Genomic DNA, 17,608 nt, shown 5'->3' with positions numbered 1-17,608 from the left:
CCCTCCCGTGGAGCAGCATCCATGAATAAACTAATTCCTCTAAGCCATTCTCTCTTCATCTCATTAGAGCCTCTCACTTGTCCTAATGATGAAAAGAACTGCAAATTATAGATAGCACATGAAATGATGTCTTGTGGGGAATTCCCCTTACACTTTGAGTGTTATCATCACATCAAAGTACAAGCAACATACTGACACTGTGTGGGAAAAGGGACCGGCATTTTTACACAAGTTACCTAGTCCCCAAGTGGCCTCTGATCATCAGTTTAAGTTTAAGTACACAAGAACAATATAAAGCTGCAAGAATGCACAAAAATAACCCCCAGTACCACATTTTGGGATGACTATCTTACTATTCAGCAGGCACACTTAATTTTTTCCCATTCACAAGAGGTGTAATCTTGAGGAGGCAACAAAAATCATAGAATCCCTACAGTGCAGAAGGAGACCATTCAGCCCATTGAGTCTGCACTGACTTTCTCTGAAAGAGTACCTTACCCAGGCCCTTTCCCCACCCTACCCCCATGACACCACATATTTACCATGGCTAATCCATCTAACCTACACAACTTGGGGCACTCCACACAGTCAGTCATCCAAGGCTAGAATTGAACCCAAGTCCCTGGCGCTGTGAGGCAGTAGTGCTATAACCACTGTCCCACCCCAGGTTCTTCGCAGTCAGCCAGAGAGATGGTGAGATCCCGATGTCACCTCCTTTTGAGAAGACCTACTGCCCCGTGTGTCAATAAAGCATTTAATAGACCAGCGATGGACCTTCCCCCGGTATCAAGGGAGCCAGTGGGGCTCCCTTATCTCGGAGCAGGCTCAACTTATAAAATTGGATCCACTGAGAAGGGGAGGCAGTTCAAGCAAACTGTTTTCATGGAATTTCAGAAAACAGTGACAGCTGAAAAGCAGCCAGTAATGATTCAGTTAGAAAACACATATTAATAACTAACTTGACACAAACTCCATGTTTGAGAAGGCAGCTGTCTCGTGTGGAATGCAAGATTCTGCCAACCTTTTGGTGCAACGTGCAAGTTTTCTTTGTTTGAAAACAATGTTGAACATTATTGTTAAAAGTCAAAAAATGGAAACAAATAGCAAGACGTTTATGTGTCTGAACCTGTGTATCACAAGCTAATCACATTTTGATTCATGTTGGAGTTATGTTTTTAATGTCTTTTTAACTATTAAACAGACTAATCACAAGTCCTTCAAGGTGGCCAGTTTTCAGCTGATATGGATCTTAAACATATTCTGATGGGAGGATTTACATTATAACTGCAACAATATTAATCATAATCTACAAACATAAATCTCGCTCTCTCTTCAGATACAATGCCCTAAGAGGTCATTGGCAACAATGGACCTCCACATTAGTGTTACTCTGGAGGTGTGGATCAACAAACGTAAATTCTAAATCAACATAATGAAAACAAATAAGTTAAAACCTTTTAATCTGTCCTACACTTCAGCCATTATTCTCTCTGGTTTTGGCTTTAACTATTACTTTTTTTGCTGTTAGTCTTGACTCAGTGGTAGCACTCTCGCCTCTGGGTCAGTAAGTCGTCAATTCAGGCACCAAATCAGAGATTTAAACACATAAGCCTAATTTGATATTCCATTCCGGTACTGAGGAAGCTCTGCACCATTTGAAGTGCCGCCTTGCAACTAAGACATTAAACTGAAACCCCGTTGAAAAGATCACATAGCACTATTAGAAGAAAAGTGAGTTTTCCCATTGTCCAGGTCAACATTTATCCCTCGATCCACATCATTAAAACACTCGGGGCGGGGTTTTCCAGCCCCTCCTGCCAGTCATGCTAAAGTCGACCCTCCCACCCCACGATTGGGCAGGCGAGCAAATAGCGGTAGACTTTGGTGGAACTGGAAAATCCCACCAGCAGCCAATATATCCCCGCACCGACGACATGAAACCAGGCTGTGAGGGCGGTGGGGTTGCAATCCCAGCCTTTGTCATCTGTCTCTCACCTGTGGCAACATCAGAAGTTTTTTTTTCTGTAATGCAGACGTCAATAAAGTGTGTGGCAGGTTCCATGGAACCGGTTGCAGAAGTGGCCAGGGATTAATTGCTGCCTCTAACTTTACCAAAACACGCATTGCAGCTCTGGTAGTAACAACACGGAGAATAGATATCATCCTGCAGAACTTCCAGAGCATGATGACCGTGATGCAAGCTTCTGAGTGCAGAACTTTCAAGATCAGATAGCTATTTTCCAAACAGCACATGTTGTTTTTGTTCACTGAACCGTGTAAATCAAGTGCATCCACTGTAATAAAAGAGCTGTCAAATTACAGAACCGCATTAAATGACATTACAGAACAAATTACAGCAATCAGTAAGGATAGGCAACAACACCTCCTCCATGATTACCCTCAACACCAGTGTCCCACAAGGCTGTGTTCTCAGCCCCTATTATACTCCTTATATACCTATGACTGTGTGGCCAAATTCCCCTCCAACTCGATTTTCAAGTTTGCTGACAACACCACTGTAGTGGGTCAGATCCCAAACAATGACAAGACGGAGTACAGTAAAGAGATAGAGGCCAGAATTTTACTGACATGCCTACCCGAGGCTCGTAAGATCGTGCCTGAGCCCAACGGAGAATGCCCTTCTGCAAGCTTCGTCTGCCCCGATTCCGGGGTGAGTGTGCTGGTAAAATCAGGGCCATAGAATCTGGTGAACTGGTGCGACGACACTAATCTCTCCCTCAATGTCAACAAAACAAAGGAGATAGTCATCAACTTCAGGAAGTGTCGAGGAGAACATGCCCCTGTCTACATTAATGGGGACGAAATAGAAATGGTCGAGAGCTTCATGTTTTTAGGTGTCCAGATCACCCACAATCTGCCCTGGTCCCTCCATGCCGACACTATAGTTAAGAAAGCCCACTAATGCCAATGCTTTCTTAGAAGACTAAGGAAATTTGGTATGTCCACTACAACTCTCACCAACTTTTACAGATGCACCATAGAAAGCATTCTTTCTGGTTGTATCACAGCTTGGTATGGCTCCAGCTCTGTCCAAGACCACAAAAAACTACAAAGAGTCGAGTATGAAGCCCAGTCCATCACGCAAACCAGCCTCCCACCCACTGACTCCGTCTACAGTTCCCACTGCCTCTGAAAAGCAGCTAGCATAATTAAGGACCCCACGTACTCCGGGCATACTCTCTTCCACCGGGAAAAAGATTCAGACGTCTGAGGACACGAACCAACTGACTCAAGAACAGCTTCTTCCCTGCTGCTGTCAGACTTTTGAATGAACCTGATTCATATTAAGTTGATCTTTCTGTACAGCCTAGCTATGACTGTAACACTACATTCTGCACTCTCTCCATTCCTTCTCTATGTACGGTATGCTTTGTCGATATAGCACGCAAGAAACAGTACTTTTCATTGTATACTAATACATGTGACAATAATAAATCAAACCAAACCAAATCAAATCAAAGAATGGAATATTGTAGAATAGATTCTCAGCTAGAGCACTCCTTTTAGGCTGGATCACAATCTGTGCAAGGTCTATCAAATATCACCCTCACACTTAAAATTTTGATTGAATCTTTCTATGCTCATGTGTTTTTGGAGTCAGTTTTAGCCTGTCAGTTCTCTTGCGCCTTTCTCAGCTGATTTTGAAAGGACATTCTCTGTTTTTTTCCACAGAATTCTGCAAAACAATTCAATTCGTTCCATATCCAGCAAAGCATTTTCAGGACTTTTCAGACTGAAGAAACTGTAAGTATTTAAATGCTTGTGGTCTTGTAAAGTCGCTCTACTCGGGGGAAATGATAGACCTGAATATTACTTGTGTTCAATAACTGGGCTTTGTGATTTTCAAGGAGGTACCTTTATTTTCCATGGCCCCTCCAAAACACCACAAGGTTCAGTGTAAAGTTTGCCAATAATCCAGTAAGCAAGCTGGATGGCACAGTAGGTTAGAACCCAATTCCAATTGATGTGATGAAGTCCTCACATCTCTGCAGAGTGTTCTAAGGTCATTTTTATTTTTAGTTAGTGAATGCAAATTCCCAATGCCAACCAGTTTCTTCCGGTCCTGCTGTATTGAGTGCAGATAAGCCTCCGCTGCGTCTGTGGATTGGACACTCTTCGTGATAGAATGCATAGATTGCTCTCTCCCACAGGCACGTAGGGGACTGCCTGTGGTGCCACAAATGTGGCTCTGACTGCACTCCTCCAAGAAACCCATATCCAAAGCAGAAAACCAATTGGTGAGCAGGACCCTGGGGACTCCTGCGCTACTTGCATAGTTTTCTTGGACTGCCTGGTGGTCACTCATTTCCTTTCTGCCTCCACAGTCCTAAGCTGCGGTGTGACCACCACTGAATATGCTATCCACGTAGCTCTCAGCTTTTTGGATGCGTCACAGTGACGAGAGCTGCCATTCAAGCTCTGAAACCCAGAGCTCAAGGATCTGCAGCTAGTGACACTTCCTGCATATGTGGCCGTTTAGGACACCAGAGGAGCGTCCATTATTTATTACAAGACATGTATTCCATGTGACAGTCCTGCCATAGCTTCAATTTACTTCCCTTACGTTAACTTTATTTAACTTTGGTTTACTTATGCAACTTTATTTCACCTGACCATAGCTTAAATTTATTTCCCTATTGCTTATGTTTCGTACTTAAATGTAAGTGTAGAATCCCTACAGTGCAGAAGGAGGCCATTCGCCCATCGAATCTGCACTGACCACATCCCACCCAGGTCCTAGCGCCATGATCCCATGCATTTATTTACCCGAGCTAATCCCCCTGACACTAAGGGGCAATTTAGCATGGCCAATCCACCTAACCCGCACACTTTGGACTGTGGGAAGAAACTGGAGCACCCGGAGGAAACCGGGGAGAACGTGCAAACTCCATACAGACAGTAACCCCTTCTTTTAAAAATAATGTGTTTTTCTAATTCTCAAACAAGTTCCTCACCAACCAATCTACTTATGTTTCTCTTGTGATTTTGGGTCGCCTGGCTCGGCATCCTCCTCTCGCACTCTTGTCTAGATGCTGCTGACTGCCCTGTCCCAGGTTCCTCCTCTCGCACTCTCCTCTAGATGCTTCTGACTGCCTATCCCAGTGTCCTCCTCTCGCACTCAATACTGGGTACTGCTATATAAAATACTTCGCCTAGATTCTAGAGGTAGTTTAGGACGCAAAAATGTCATATAATTGTAATTCTAGAAAGGTTTTTTGACAGAGGCATTACATGAGAGACTTTGTGCTAAAATTAAGACTAACGGCATCCAGGGGAATATAACATTGCAAATCAGCATGAGATGGTTAGAATCTAGTGATTCCCTCAGTAAGGTCTAATCTCTAAGGAGCTTCACCAGAGATCTGTGCCAGGTCACCTCCTGTTCATTAACAATCTGGGTGGAATATTGAAAGCACTTATTAAATTGCATCCCTATTCACTAAAGGAGAGGTTGCTGAAACTGTCACAGTAAAGTTGAGAAATTGGATAGGATAAAAATAGATCAAATGGAAATATTTAAAATATTAGCAGTGCTTCAAGTTTGAAAGGTCACCTTTTCCAGATAGGATGCATTCTGGGCTGCTGAGGAATTTAAGGTTGGCAATAGCAGCAGCTGAGGCTACAATCTTTCAATCCTCCTTAGACACGGGGAATGCTGCCAGAGGACAGGAGGATTACAGATAGAACATAGAACATAGAACATTACAGCGCAGAACAGGCCCTTCGGCCCACGATGTTGCACCGACCAGTTAAAAAAAAAAACTGTGACCCTCCAACCTAAACCAATTTCTTTTCGTCCATGAACCTATCTACGGATCTCTTAAACGCCCCCAAACTAGGCGCATTTACTACTGATGCTGGCAGGGCATTCCAATCCCTCACCACCCTCTGGGTAAAGAACCTACCCCTGACATCGGTTCTATAACTACCCCCCCTCAATTTAAAGCCATGCCCCCTCGTGCTGGATTTCTCCATCAGAGGAAAAAGGCTATCACTATCCACCCTATCTAAACCTCTAATCATCTTATATGTTTCAATAAGATCCCCTCTTAGCCGCCGCCTTTCCAGCGAAAACAATCCCAAATCCCTCAGCCTCTCCTCATAGGATCTCCCCTAACAGATGTTACATTCCTGTTCAGAAAAAGGTTGAGAGATAAACTCAGCAACAATAGGCCAGTAGGTCTAATGTGGGCACTAGGCAAACTCTTAGACAATGGGCAAAAAAGATTCTAAATGTCGAATTTGTGTGAAAACTGGAGTAATTCGCGCTGTTTTTTTCAGTGGGAGTTCAGAGAAGAATCTCCCACACTCTGTGTACTGCAGAAGCTGCCAGCGCAAATATCATTAAATTTCAGGGGGCAGGGCCTATTCCCGCCGGAGAGGCTGAAATCAGCGTGCTGAGCGGGCCACTGCACGTGTCGATCTGTCAGTGCTGAGACCGGCGCATGCGCAGTGGCCTTGCACTGATGGCCTCCTGATTGCTGGCCAGCCCTGCGACCCCTCCAACGCCAGCTCTCCATTCCCCCACAGCCTGAATGCTGGACCCCCCTGACCATTCCCGGGCCCAGCCCTGACCCCTCTCCTCCCTGCCCGCCATGATCTCCAGCACCCCCCCCCCCCCCCCCCCCCACCCAACAGTAACCACCAGCCTCGCAGTCCCAACCCCCCCACAGAGCTGACTCACCCAGCAGGCTGACTGCCCCCACACCTCCACCCCCCAATTGCTGGCCTCCCTCCTTGCCCCACTGATTCTGACTGCAGAGTGGCAACGGGACCCCCCACCCCCACCAATCGCCCACTAGGCCCCACCCCTCAGGCCCCGCCCATAGGCCCCATCCCCTTGGCACTGCCCTATGCACAGTGGGCAGTGTCAGGGGACACAGGCTGGCACTGCCAGGGTGCCAATGCCCAGGGGGCACCACCCCCCACCACCCTGGGGGGCCCAGATCACCTCCCCTTCACTCCAGCGGGGTCAGGCTGCTCGCTCCCCAAAAATGGAGAACAGGTGTAATCCCCGCTGGAGTGAAATAATCTGGCGGGGTGAGAGACATTAGCGGCCTCGGAGACTTCAGTCCCAGGCCCACCAATCACATTCAAATAATCTTGAAGTGACCATTTAAATGGTTTGTTTGTCTCCCCTCTGATTTCCGGCGCGGAGCAGATGCCACCGGAGATCCGGTGCTGGGAGACACAAACACTAGATTGCTGGACCCCCCTGGGAGACACAAAAGAATGCTCACGCAAATCCTGCGAATCAGCCACCGCAGGGAGAATCGTGGCCTATATTTCAAGACAAAATTGTCACATGGAAAAATGTGAGAGAATAAATGACAGCCTACAGAAGTTTGCAAAAGGCAAATTATTTTTGACTAGTGAGTTCTAAAGTAGCATATAATAGGCTTGTTAGCAAAATTGGAAGTCTGTGGTATCACTTCTCTTGCTATTTACTTATTTAGCAAATGCAAAGTTCTAAGTGAAGCCTTATCTTCTGGTCCTGCTGTGTTGAGTGGGGATAGGCCTCCGCTGAGTCTGTGGATTGGACACTTTTCTATGATGTGGTGCATAGTTTGCTCTCTCTCACAACGCAAATAGGTGGCTGGCATTAATGCCCCATCTGTGGAGGTTGGCCAAGCAGGGACCATAGCTGGTCCTGAACCTGTTGAGGGAGGACCATTCTTTCCTTGGAGGGCTGAAACCAGGCAGCTGTTAGGTTGGGTTTGAGACCAGGTCATGCCATGTGCAATGATTCCCATTCATTTGTCCAAGTGGAATTTGCATTGAAGTCCTGAGTGGGAGGGTTTTTCCAGATCAGCCAAGTTCCAAAATTAACAATAAGTTTTGAGGCTGCCTTAACCCAGAATCATTGGTGTGTAAATACCCACGTCACCAATTTCAGGATGTCACTGACACGCATTGCCACATGTGCTCTTCTTTAGATGAGACACTGGAGTCTCATTTGCCTATTCAGTTAGAGGTTAAAGATTCCGCAGCATTACTTGGAAGAGAGCTGGGAGTTTTCCTGGTGTCTTAGCCATCCCACAAACTTAATGAATGTCAACAAAGCAAACTGCTGCTTGTGGGATCATACTAAGTGCAAGGTGGCTGCAGCATTTCACTGTGCAACAGTGAAAAGTAAATTACATGAAATACAAACAGAAAATGCTGGAAAAACTCAGCAGGTCTAGCAGCATCTGTGGAGAGAGAAGCAAAGTCAACATTTCAAGTCCATTATGACTCTTCTCTGTAACTGAGGTAATTTGCATGAAGTGTGTTGAGACATTTTTTAGAGAGGTATTAAGGTGCTGTATCAGTGCGAGTCTTCCTTTAACAGCGATAATCTTTTCACTCTCTTACACTAGGTTTCTGCGTCACAATCAAATCACTGCCCTGAAGCCGGGAATCTTTCGAGACCTCCACCAGCTTGAGTGGCTGTAAGTATTTCACATGGTTTCATGTTTGAACTCTGGAATGTTTTTCCTAATATGGTTCAATTATCTTATTCTACACTGAAATCCTTCCAGTATTAAGCAGCCATAAACTAAGCCTTGAGTGCGTAAATAAAAATTAAATGTTGGCTGTTTTGCAATACTTACAGCAATTTAGAATGATAAGAGATCAATAATTTGAAGAGACAAAAGCGAGCATGTAGTAAATCTGAAATAAAGTCAGAAAATGCTGTAAATATTCAGCACGTTTGAGAGCTTCTTTGGAGAGATAAACAACACTCCAAAGATGCTCCAAATTTACAGCATATTCTGTTTTTATTTTTAATAATTCAGAGTATTTCTGTTGTGTGATCTCCATAAGTACACCAGAGAATAATATATCAGAAATCTTATCTAGATTTTTAAATTCAAACATTTTTGGGAATAATTTAACCTCCAATGAGGGATGGGTACCTTCCATCTTCTACTTTCTTTAATTTATCCATGGGATGTGGGCGTCGCTTGCCCATCCCTGAGGGCATTTAAGAGTCAACGACGTTACTGTGAGTCTGGAGTCACATGTACATCAGACCAGGTAAACATAACAGATTGCCTTCGCTAAAGGACATGAGTGAACCAAATGAGTTTTTACAACAATCACTTCATGATCATAAGATTTTTAATTCCAAATTTTTATTGAATTAAATTACACAATCTGCCGTGGTGGGATTCGAACCCAAGTTCCCTGAGCATTACTCTGGGTATGGGGATTACTAGTCCAAGCGACATTACCACTGCGCCACTGCCTTCGCTAAGTGTTTCTAAATGTTGCCGGTGTCTTGTGCATCTGTCACCACAGAAGGAAGTAAGTGCCTACTTTGTGATTTCCCGAACATTCTCTTTGGCTAGCTTGCATTAGATTTTTCATTCACACAGGCACGGAATCTCTCTTCCAATTCTCTCTGCCATGTGCAGGGAGACACCATAGTCTTGGCCTACCATCTCTCTACTTCTCAAGTGGAGATGATAAAGGAATCACATCTGCATTCTTTGACTGGAAGGCGATAACAATTGACCTATGCCAATCACAACGTGAAGCAAAAACATTTTGGGAAAGATACTGGGCTCAGTTATACCATCATTTCTTTGGTGCCGTAGTGCACTTAAAATTCAAAAATGGTGTCCGTGGTGTACTGCACATTCTGCTGTGAAGAATGCTGAATGCCAGCTTGGTACAATTTGCATGTGCTAAAATAATATTTCTCATGAGTATGCAGACCTTGATGTCAAGCTGTGTTTCATGCTGACCTAGTGTCAGTGGCACTATTTTGGAGCTCTGCTCCAGTCACGTCCTCTCTTAAGCTCACATAGTGGAGCACATGCTAAGAAAAGACCCCCTCCCCACCAGCACTATTTAAAGGGGTCATCAACTACCTGTATGTTAGTTGAAGATTGAATGATTAATCTATTTTGGTTGTTGCTACAATTCTACATATTTTGGCATCTTCCATAGTTCTTTCAAGTTTCAAAAGTCTACTAGAAGTGATGTTGTGGGTGCTGAAGTGCGTTTTGCTGACATTGGTGCTTCTGTACAAACCAATTGCTCCCAGACATAAGTGAACCAGTAGGCCTTGCTTTTGGAATGGAGCATGATGGGAGAATGAGCAGAGGTGAAGCGCAGGAGGAAGGTAATAAGTGTTCTCAGCAGGAGGCCATATCCAACTAGGGTGTTCAGGAGCAACTCTCCTATTTTAATTCCAGCAAGGGATAATGTGTGACATTCTAACATGGCTAGACAGACCAGATGCAGAAAGGATGTTTTCCCTGGATGGAGAATCTAGAATCAGGGATCTACTATCAGGATACGGGGTGGATCATGAGGAACTGAGATGAAGAAAGATTTCTTCACCCAAAGGGTAACAAACTTGTGGGAAACTGTGGAAACCATGTCACTGAATGTGTTCTAGAAAGAGGTCATTTTTTTTTAGATTTTAATGGCATCAAGGGGTATGGGGAGAAGGCATGAATATGGCATTGAAGTAGAGGATTAGCCATGATCCTATTGAATAGTGGAGTGGATTCAAAGGGCCAAATGCCTAGTCCTGCTCCTAGTTTCTATGTTTACAGTGCCCTAAAGAAATCCTCACTTAAATCTGCCATCTGCTGCAGCCACAACTCTAACCCCAGAGTAGAGAAAGGACTGCTTTGGCAGTGGTTGTAATGGTGACCATGGTGATGAATTTATTAGGCCTCTAGCTCCTTCCAGGTTGGTACTGGCGACATAATAGCATCTCATTGTTTGCTGTCCACTGCAGGTCACTGAGGCTTTCAGTTCAAAGGGAGCCAATTTCATTTCATTTTCTCTACCAAAGACAAGCAGATGGGGCAGGCATGAGAATTGGCTTGAATTGCAAGCTTTCCCTTACTCGATTTGATTTGATTATTGTCACATGTATTAGTATACAGTGAAAAGTATTGTTTCTTGCCGCTATACTGACAAAGCATACCGTTCATAGAGAAGGAAAGGAGAGAGTCCAGAATGTAGTGTTACAGTCATGGCTAGGGTGTAGAGAAAGATCAACTTAATGCAAGATAGATCGATTCAAAAGTCTGATGGCAGCAGGGAAGAAGCTGTTCTCGAGTCGGTTGGTACGTGACCTCAGCCTTTTGTATCTTTTTCACAACGGAAGAAGGTGGAAGAGAGGATGTCCGGGGTCCTTAATTATGCTGGCTGCTTTTCCGAAGCAGCGGGAAATGTAGACTCTCTGCCATTAGTGTAGACAGAGTCAATAGATGGGAGGCTGGTTTGCATGATGGATTCACGGCCCTTAATGCAGATTACCACCAACTACACACACATTGCAACCCAGCTATAGGCAAAGAGCTAGTTAAATATCAGTAATGTCAACCCCAAATCCATATTCAATTACAGGCCCAAATTTTCATGCTATATGGCACACAATTATAAACTAATCACCTCTGTGCATTAACTTATTGCCTGTCTTCCATGTGCCTTTGCCTGTTCTGGTGTCCCCATACAGTTTTGTCCTAGTGGCTACAGCTGATGCAAGGATACTGACATTCAGTGGCGGAGACTGCAGATTGCCTTGGAGGATGACTGCAAGCAGCGCTGGCACAGGCAATGACTTCCTGGCATTGAAAGCAGCAGCCTGAGCTGGCTGGCTTAGAGGCAGCAGTAGGGACACGGGCGGAATGGCAGGGGTGGGAGCACCAATGCTGCTATCCTGAGAGAGGACAATAGGGTCGTGAGCCTTGGAACCACTGCCACTTTCCAGCAATCTGTCGATTGCTGACTCCTATGATACCTGGCAAGCCCTTTGAAACACTGGTATCTGTAGCTATGATGGCAGCAGACTGAGCTTGTTTGAATTCAATCTGATATTCCACTGCAATGCTCATTCTTTTGGCTGGAACTGTTTGTTCTGCAATGGAAGTTGAGATATCAGCCATCAGACACTGCATCTTGGTTAAACCCACAAGTGTGTAAATGGAGTTGGACACTACTTTGATGTGAAAATAGATATTAGTCTCCAATATCTACCCAGAGCCCTTTGCCAAGCTGGCAATGGATTTCTCTTTGCTTACTGATGTTGAAAGCTTTGACAAGTTACCAAATACACGAAGGATTTAGTCATGTACATTTTTCAGCATTCTTCTGGAGCATAATTGAGTCCATATCGGAGTCCTCTGCCGAAGAAGTTATGTGCGATTTTACTCTCCAGCAAGCTGGCATCTGTGCCTAATATCACACCACATACAAACTACCCTCTGTGATATGCTCAGTGTCAGTATCTGATCTAGTGGCAGAGAGTGTGATATTGAGTGATAGTGTATCATCATCATCTTCAACTTTCTCCATCCAATGCCTGGCCAGGTTTTATTACTTGTGTACCTGAAAGAACAAAGCCATAAGGGTGGGGTGTGGTGAGGGGAGGGGGTAGGAATGGACGACATACATGCTTGAAAACTTGAAAATCAGGGGAGATTGTGGAATAAGAAGGAGGATTAGGATTGAGAATGTTGTCACCTTTGATGATTTCAGCCATAAAATCCAACAATGAAATTGTTACCTGTATGCCAAGCTATAGGTCATTAATATATATCAGGAAGAGCAGCTGTCCTAACATTGGGGAGCTCCATTATAAACCTCCACTATAAGTTTATCACCATGAGAGGTGGTGGTGGCAAAGTGGAATTGTCACTGGACTAGTGATCCAGAGACCCAGAGCAAGATCTGGGGACCCAGGTTCACCACGGCAAATGGTGAAATTTGAATTGAATAAAATTCTGGAATTAAACATCTGACGATGACCATGAAACCATTGTTTGTCGTAAAAAGCCATCTGGTTCATTAATGTCCTATAGGGAAGGAAATCTGCCGCCCTTACCTGGTCTGGCCTACATGTGACTCCAGACCCACAGCAATGTGGTTGACTCTCAAATACTTTGAAATGGAGGGCAGTTAGGGACAGGCAATAAATTCTGACCCAGCCAGCGACACCCATATCCCATCAATAATTTTTTTTAAAGTCTGAAAAACAACCATTAACCACCACTCTTTTTTCCCATCACTCAGTCAATTTCGAATCCATGTTGTTATTGTCTTTTCTATTCCATGAACTCTAACTTAGCTCACATTCTGTTGTGAGGCACTGTATCAAATGCCTTTTGATGTCTACATCAACAGCATTACCCTCATCTCTCTGCTACCTCATCAACGTTTTTAAGCAAATTGATTAAGCAATATTCTTCCTTCACAAAATCTGTGCTGGCTTTTCTTAACATCTATTTTCCCAAGTAACTATTAATTTTGTGGCAAATGATCATTTCTATAAGTTTCCCATCATTGAGGTTAAACTGACTCACCTGTAGTTGCTGGGCTAATCTTCACACTGTTTTTTGAACAAGGGTGTAACCTCTGCAACTCTCTAGTCCTCTCACACCACCCCTGAATCTACTGAAGACTGAAGGATTATGGCTAGTGGCTACACACTTTCCACACTCACTTCCTTCAGCATCCTTGGATGCATTTCATCTGGTCCAGGTACCTTGTCAACTTTAAATACAGACAACCTATCCAGTAGCTCCTCCTTATCAATTTTAAACCCTTCAAGTCTCTGAGTTACCTCCTGTTTCACCATGATCTGCACAGCACCTTCTTCCTTGGTAAAGACAGATTTTAAAAAATATTCACTTCATACCTGAGCTATGCCCCCTGTTTCCATCCATAAATCCCCTTTTTGGTTCCTAATTGGCCCTACTCCTTTTACCAGTCTATTACTATTTCTATGGTTATAGAACACTTTTTGATTCCCTTTTATGTTAGCTGTCAGTCTTTAATACACTCTCTCTTTGACTTCCTTATTTGCTTTTTCAATCCCTGAACCCTCTCATTTCAGCCTGGTTCTCAATTATATTATCCTTGTGACATCTGTCAGAGTCACTTTTTCCTTCTTCATTTTAATCCCCATATCTTCAATCGTCCAGGGATCGCAGGGTTGGTTTGCAATACCTTTCCCCTTCAAGGGAATATTTGTCCAAACTATCTCTTCTTTAAAGGCAGTCTATTGTTCAGTTACAGCTTTGCCTGACAACCTTTGATTCCAATTTATCTGGGTTAGATCCATTCTTACTCCTTTGAATTGGCTTTCCCCTACTTAATTAGGGGTGGCACAGTGGTTAGCACTGCTGCCTCCCTGAGCCAGGGACCCGGATTCGATTCCAGCCTTGGGTGACTGTCTGTGCGGAGTCTGCACGTTCTCCCCGTGTCTATGTGGATTTCCTCCAGGTGCTCCGGTTTCCTCCCACAGTCCAAAGATTTGCAGGTTAGGTGGATTGGCCATCCTAAACTTCCCCTTAGTGTCTCAAAATGTCTAGGTTAGAGGGATTAGCCATGGTAAATGTGTGGGGTTAAGGGAATGGGCCTGGGTGAGATGCTCTGTTGATCAGTCGGTGCAGACTCGATGGGCTGAATGACCTCCTTCTGCACTGTAAGGATTATATGAATTATTCTTATTCTTGATTGGCCTTTTCCATGGTCAACCTAAACCTTATGATACAAAGATCAATAGGGAAGTAGATTTTGTTATTTTTTTCCTCTATGATACCCCTACGCACCATTTCACACCTGAAAATATAACCTTCAGTGTGACCCGGGGCATCTCCTAGTTTTCTGCCTTGTCTGTAAAGAAATATTCTGCAGCTTACAATATTGGAGAATACACATCGTACATTTTGCAATTTAATGGATTGGAACTGTGACTGTTGCCAGAGCAGTGGGGAAACACAGTGCATATTCGTCACCCCACCAGAAGTAGAGCAAAAAGTGGAAGTTGAACTGATCTGTGGTAATCTCACACACCTTTGTTGTCCTGCTGCCAAACAGCACCAAGTTACGAGCATTTGTAGCAAGCCTTATTGAAGAAGCTGATTTCTAATTTAATAGTTAGTTCATCAGTTCGAAAGCTTTTTCCAGTTGATTAATTTTAACTAGACTCCAGCTGTAAAAATGAGAAGGTGAAAGATTCTTTAATTGCTTCAACGGATGAGTTTTCAGCAAGTAAAATAAAGAACGGTTTATACCTAGTTTGATGTTGTCTCATATGTGACTTTAGATCAAGTCTCAATTTGTATAACTTCTCCATTTGGGTCAGTCCAAGAATATTTTTTTCCTCATATATTAGGATCCAGCTAGCAAGCTGAGAAGTTGGCTTTCTGATTGTCTTTAGAACTTCGTATGGGATGTCCTGCATTGTGGATTCCTGTGCTTAGCTAGCTATAGAGTATTGCCTTTGGTCTATGGAATCCTTCATGCAATCCACATGACTGACCCAACAAAACTGAACTCTAATGAGCATGCTTTCAGTGCCAGATATGCAGCACTTTGCAAGGACCTCATGTTGGGGATTTTGTTTAGCCATTTGTTGTTGCAAATGGATCTGAGACAGCGAAGATGGAATGCTTTGAATTGTTTTATGTGATGCCAGTAGGTTGTCCAAGTCTTGCACCCATAGAGAAGTGACGTAATGACCGCTGCTTGGTAGACTTTGATCTTTATTCTGAGACAAACATCATTGCTTTTTCTGTGGGTGAGCCTGCCAAACACTGAGAATCCCTTTGCCAGGCAATAGTTAATTTCGCCATCCAGCATAGCGTTATTGGAGAGGATATTCCGAAGATCACAAAATCTCTGTCCTGAACAGAGAAGTGTTTTGTTGGTTGTGACTGTGGGATCTTGCAGTATGTGGCCAGGGCTGGGTTGATACAAGATCTCTGTTGTTTTCAGATTTATTGTCAGGCCAAAATGTTCTGAGGCTAGGGCAAAGCGATCGACAAGCTGCTGAATGTCCTCCAGAATATATGCTATGAGAGTGCAGTCATCCAAGAACAACAGGTCACTCAATGGCTGTTAAGTATCCTCTGTGAAAGCCTTGAGCCTTTGTAAGTTGAACAGGTTGCCATCTGCCCTGAATTGAATGTGTACTCCTGCGTCAATGTCTTTGCATGCGTACTGGAACACAACTGAGATTATATGGAAAACAGAGCTGGAGCCAATAAATAACCTTTCTTGGTGCCACTAGTGACAGGAAAGGCATGCAATGACATACCACTTTGTACCACACTGGGCATCATGCCATCATGAAATGAGTGAATGGCACTGAATATCTTTTCAGCTAATTGTCACCCATTTGGTTTATTACGGATTCAGAAAACGACTCCCACCATAATAGGAATTTATACACTCCTCACAGCCTGAGTATATATTTAGAAAGAATCACACCAACTACGATTACACAGTTTCCAACCAGGCTATCATATCTAATAGACACATATCACAAAACTGTATTTTCTCCAAATCCACTAGTTTATAAATTTGGAGCTGATATCTACCCCAATCAAGTTGCATTGAAATATATGTTGAAACGTATATGTGTCCTCCAAAAATCACGGGTGGGATTTTATGGCCTCGCTTGTCCCGAAGCCGATAAATCCCACCTGGGACTTTCCCATGCCCCACCCTTCGCCCACTACGATTTCTGTAGCGGGTGGGCTGGTAAAGTTCCGGCCACCATCTAAGGCATAGATACATACCCAGTCACTTGGTTACCAGGATTTGGATAATCTCGCTTTCTTAGGCAACTCCACAAGATCGAAGACGACTTGCTTCCACTCAGTTTTAATAGGTTCTTTAAGTCCAATGCATAATCCAGTGACTCTGCCAAATGCCAGGAAGGTGATGCTTGGAGATTCTAGTGGATGAATTTATTTGGAGACTTGTGAGCACTCTACGATGCCTCAAATTTGCCTCCACGTGTTCCTGATGCAGTCTCTCGCTGTGCCTGGTGCCTTCCTGAATGAACCTTCTCCATTTTAGTCAGTCACAAACCAAGAACTCCAATGAGTTGGCGGGGATGTTCAATCTCTTCATGGATGCTTTGAGGGTGTCCTTAAAGTGTTTTGCTGTCCTCCTGGCAATCTGTTGCCACTACTGAGTTCCGAGTAAAATAGTTGCTTCAGATACATACTCTTCTCAAAGTCTACGCAGTATTGCTAAGGCTCCAAATTGACATTGTACCACCTATTATGATTAACTGGAACGTCACGATGATATTGTTCAGATGCAAAAAGCAATGACTGTGATTACATGTGCTACTTTTTAAAGACGGTTGGTATTTTTTGGCTGTTTATGCTCGGGGATTCTCTGGTCCCGTTGCAGTGAGTGGAGATTTGGCTGTGCCATATTTTCCGTCCTCTCTAGCAGCAGTGGCAGGCCATGAATGGCCGGAAAATTCCGGCCATATAGTTCTGATCCTGTGTTAACCAAAATTGTCCTGATTCTGATTACTTCAATTTGCAAATTCACTGAAGCCACCCATTTCCTAATGCTGACTTTGATGTGTGGTATGTGCATGACAGTGCTGCATTTGTAAAGAACTATGACTATTTAAGAGATAAGTCACTTGGTAATCCAAATTATCCTTCTATTGTAGCATTGTGGACAACAATTTAATAGCAAGTATCACACAAAAGACGTTTGTCGGCCTGAAGTCTCTCTTCTTCCTGTAAGTAGTTCATGAGTGACACATCTTTTATTTATTGATAAGATTTTGTTCACGACAGATGAAGATGGTGGCACCATG

At 43.8% G+C, this 17,608-nt stretch overlaps 1 protein-coding gene across 1 annotated transcript in view; it reads left to right on the top strand.

Moving 5' to 3' along the window:
- Positions 1–17,608, top strand: part of rxfp2l (relaxin family peptide receptor 2, like) — a 101,405-nt gene that overhangs the window by 51,326 nt on the left and 32,471 nt on the right. Inside the window, exons 7-9 of the mRNA XM_078212069.1 lie at positions 3,694–3,765; positions 8,382–8,453; positions 17,459–17,530. Coding sequence (XP_078068195.1) covers positions 3,694–3,765; positions 8,382–8,453; positions 17,459–17,530 — 216 coding nt within the window. The remainder of the gene's footprint in view (positions 1–3,693; positions 3,766–8,381; positions 8,454–17,458; positions 17,531–17,608) is intronic.

The sequence above is a fragment of the Mustelus asterias genome, chromosome 4 (genome assembly GCF_964213995.1).
Source record: "Mustelus asterias chromosome 4, sMusAst1.hap1.1, whole genome shotgun sequence".
Classification (NCBI taxonomy): Eukaryota; Metazoa; Chordata; class Chondrichthyes; order Carcharhiniformes; family Triakidae; genus Mustelus; species Mustelus asterias.
The sequence above is the reverse complement of the archived record's forward strand: the minus strand, read 5'-3'. Positions and strand labels throughout refer to the sequence as shown.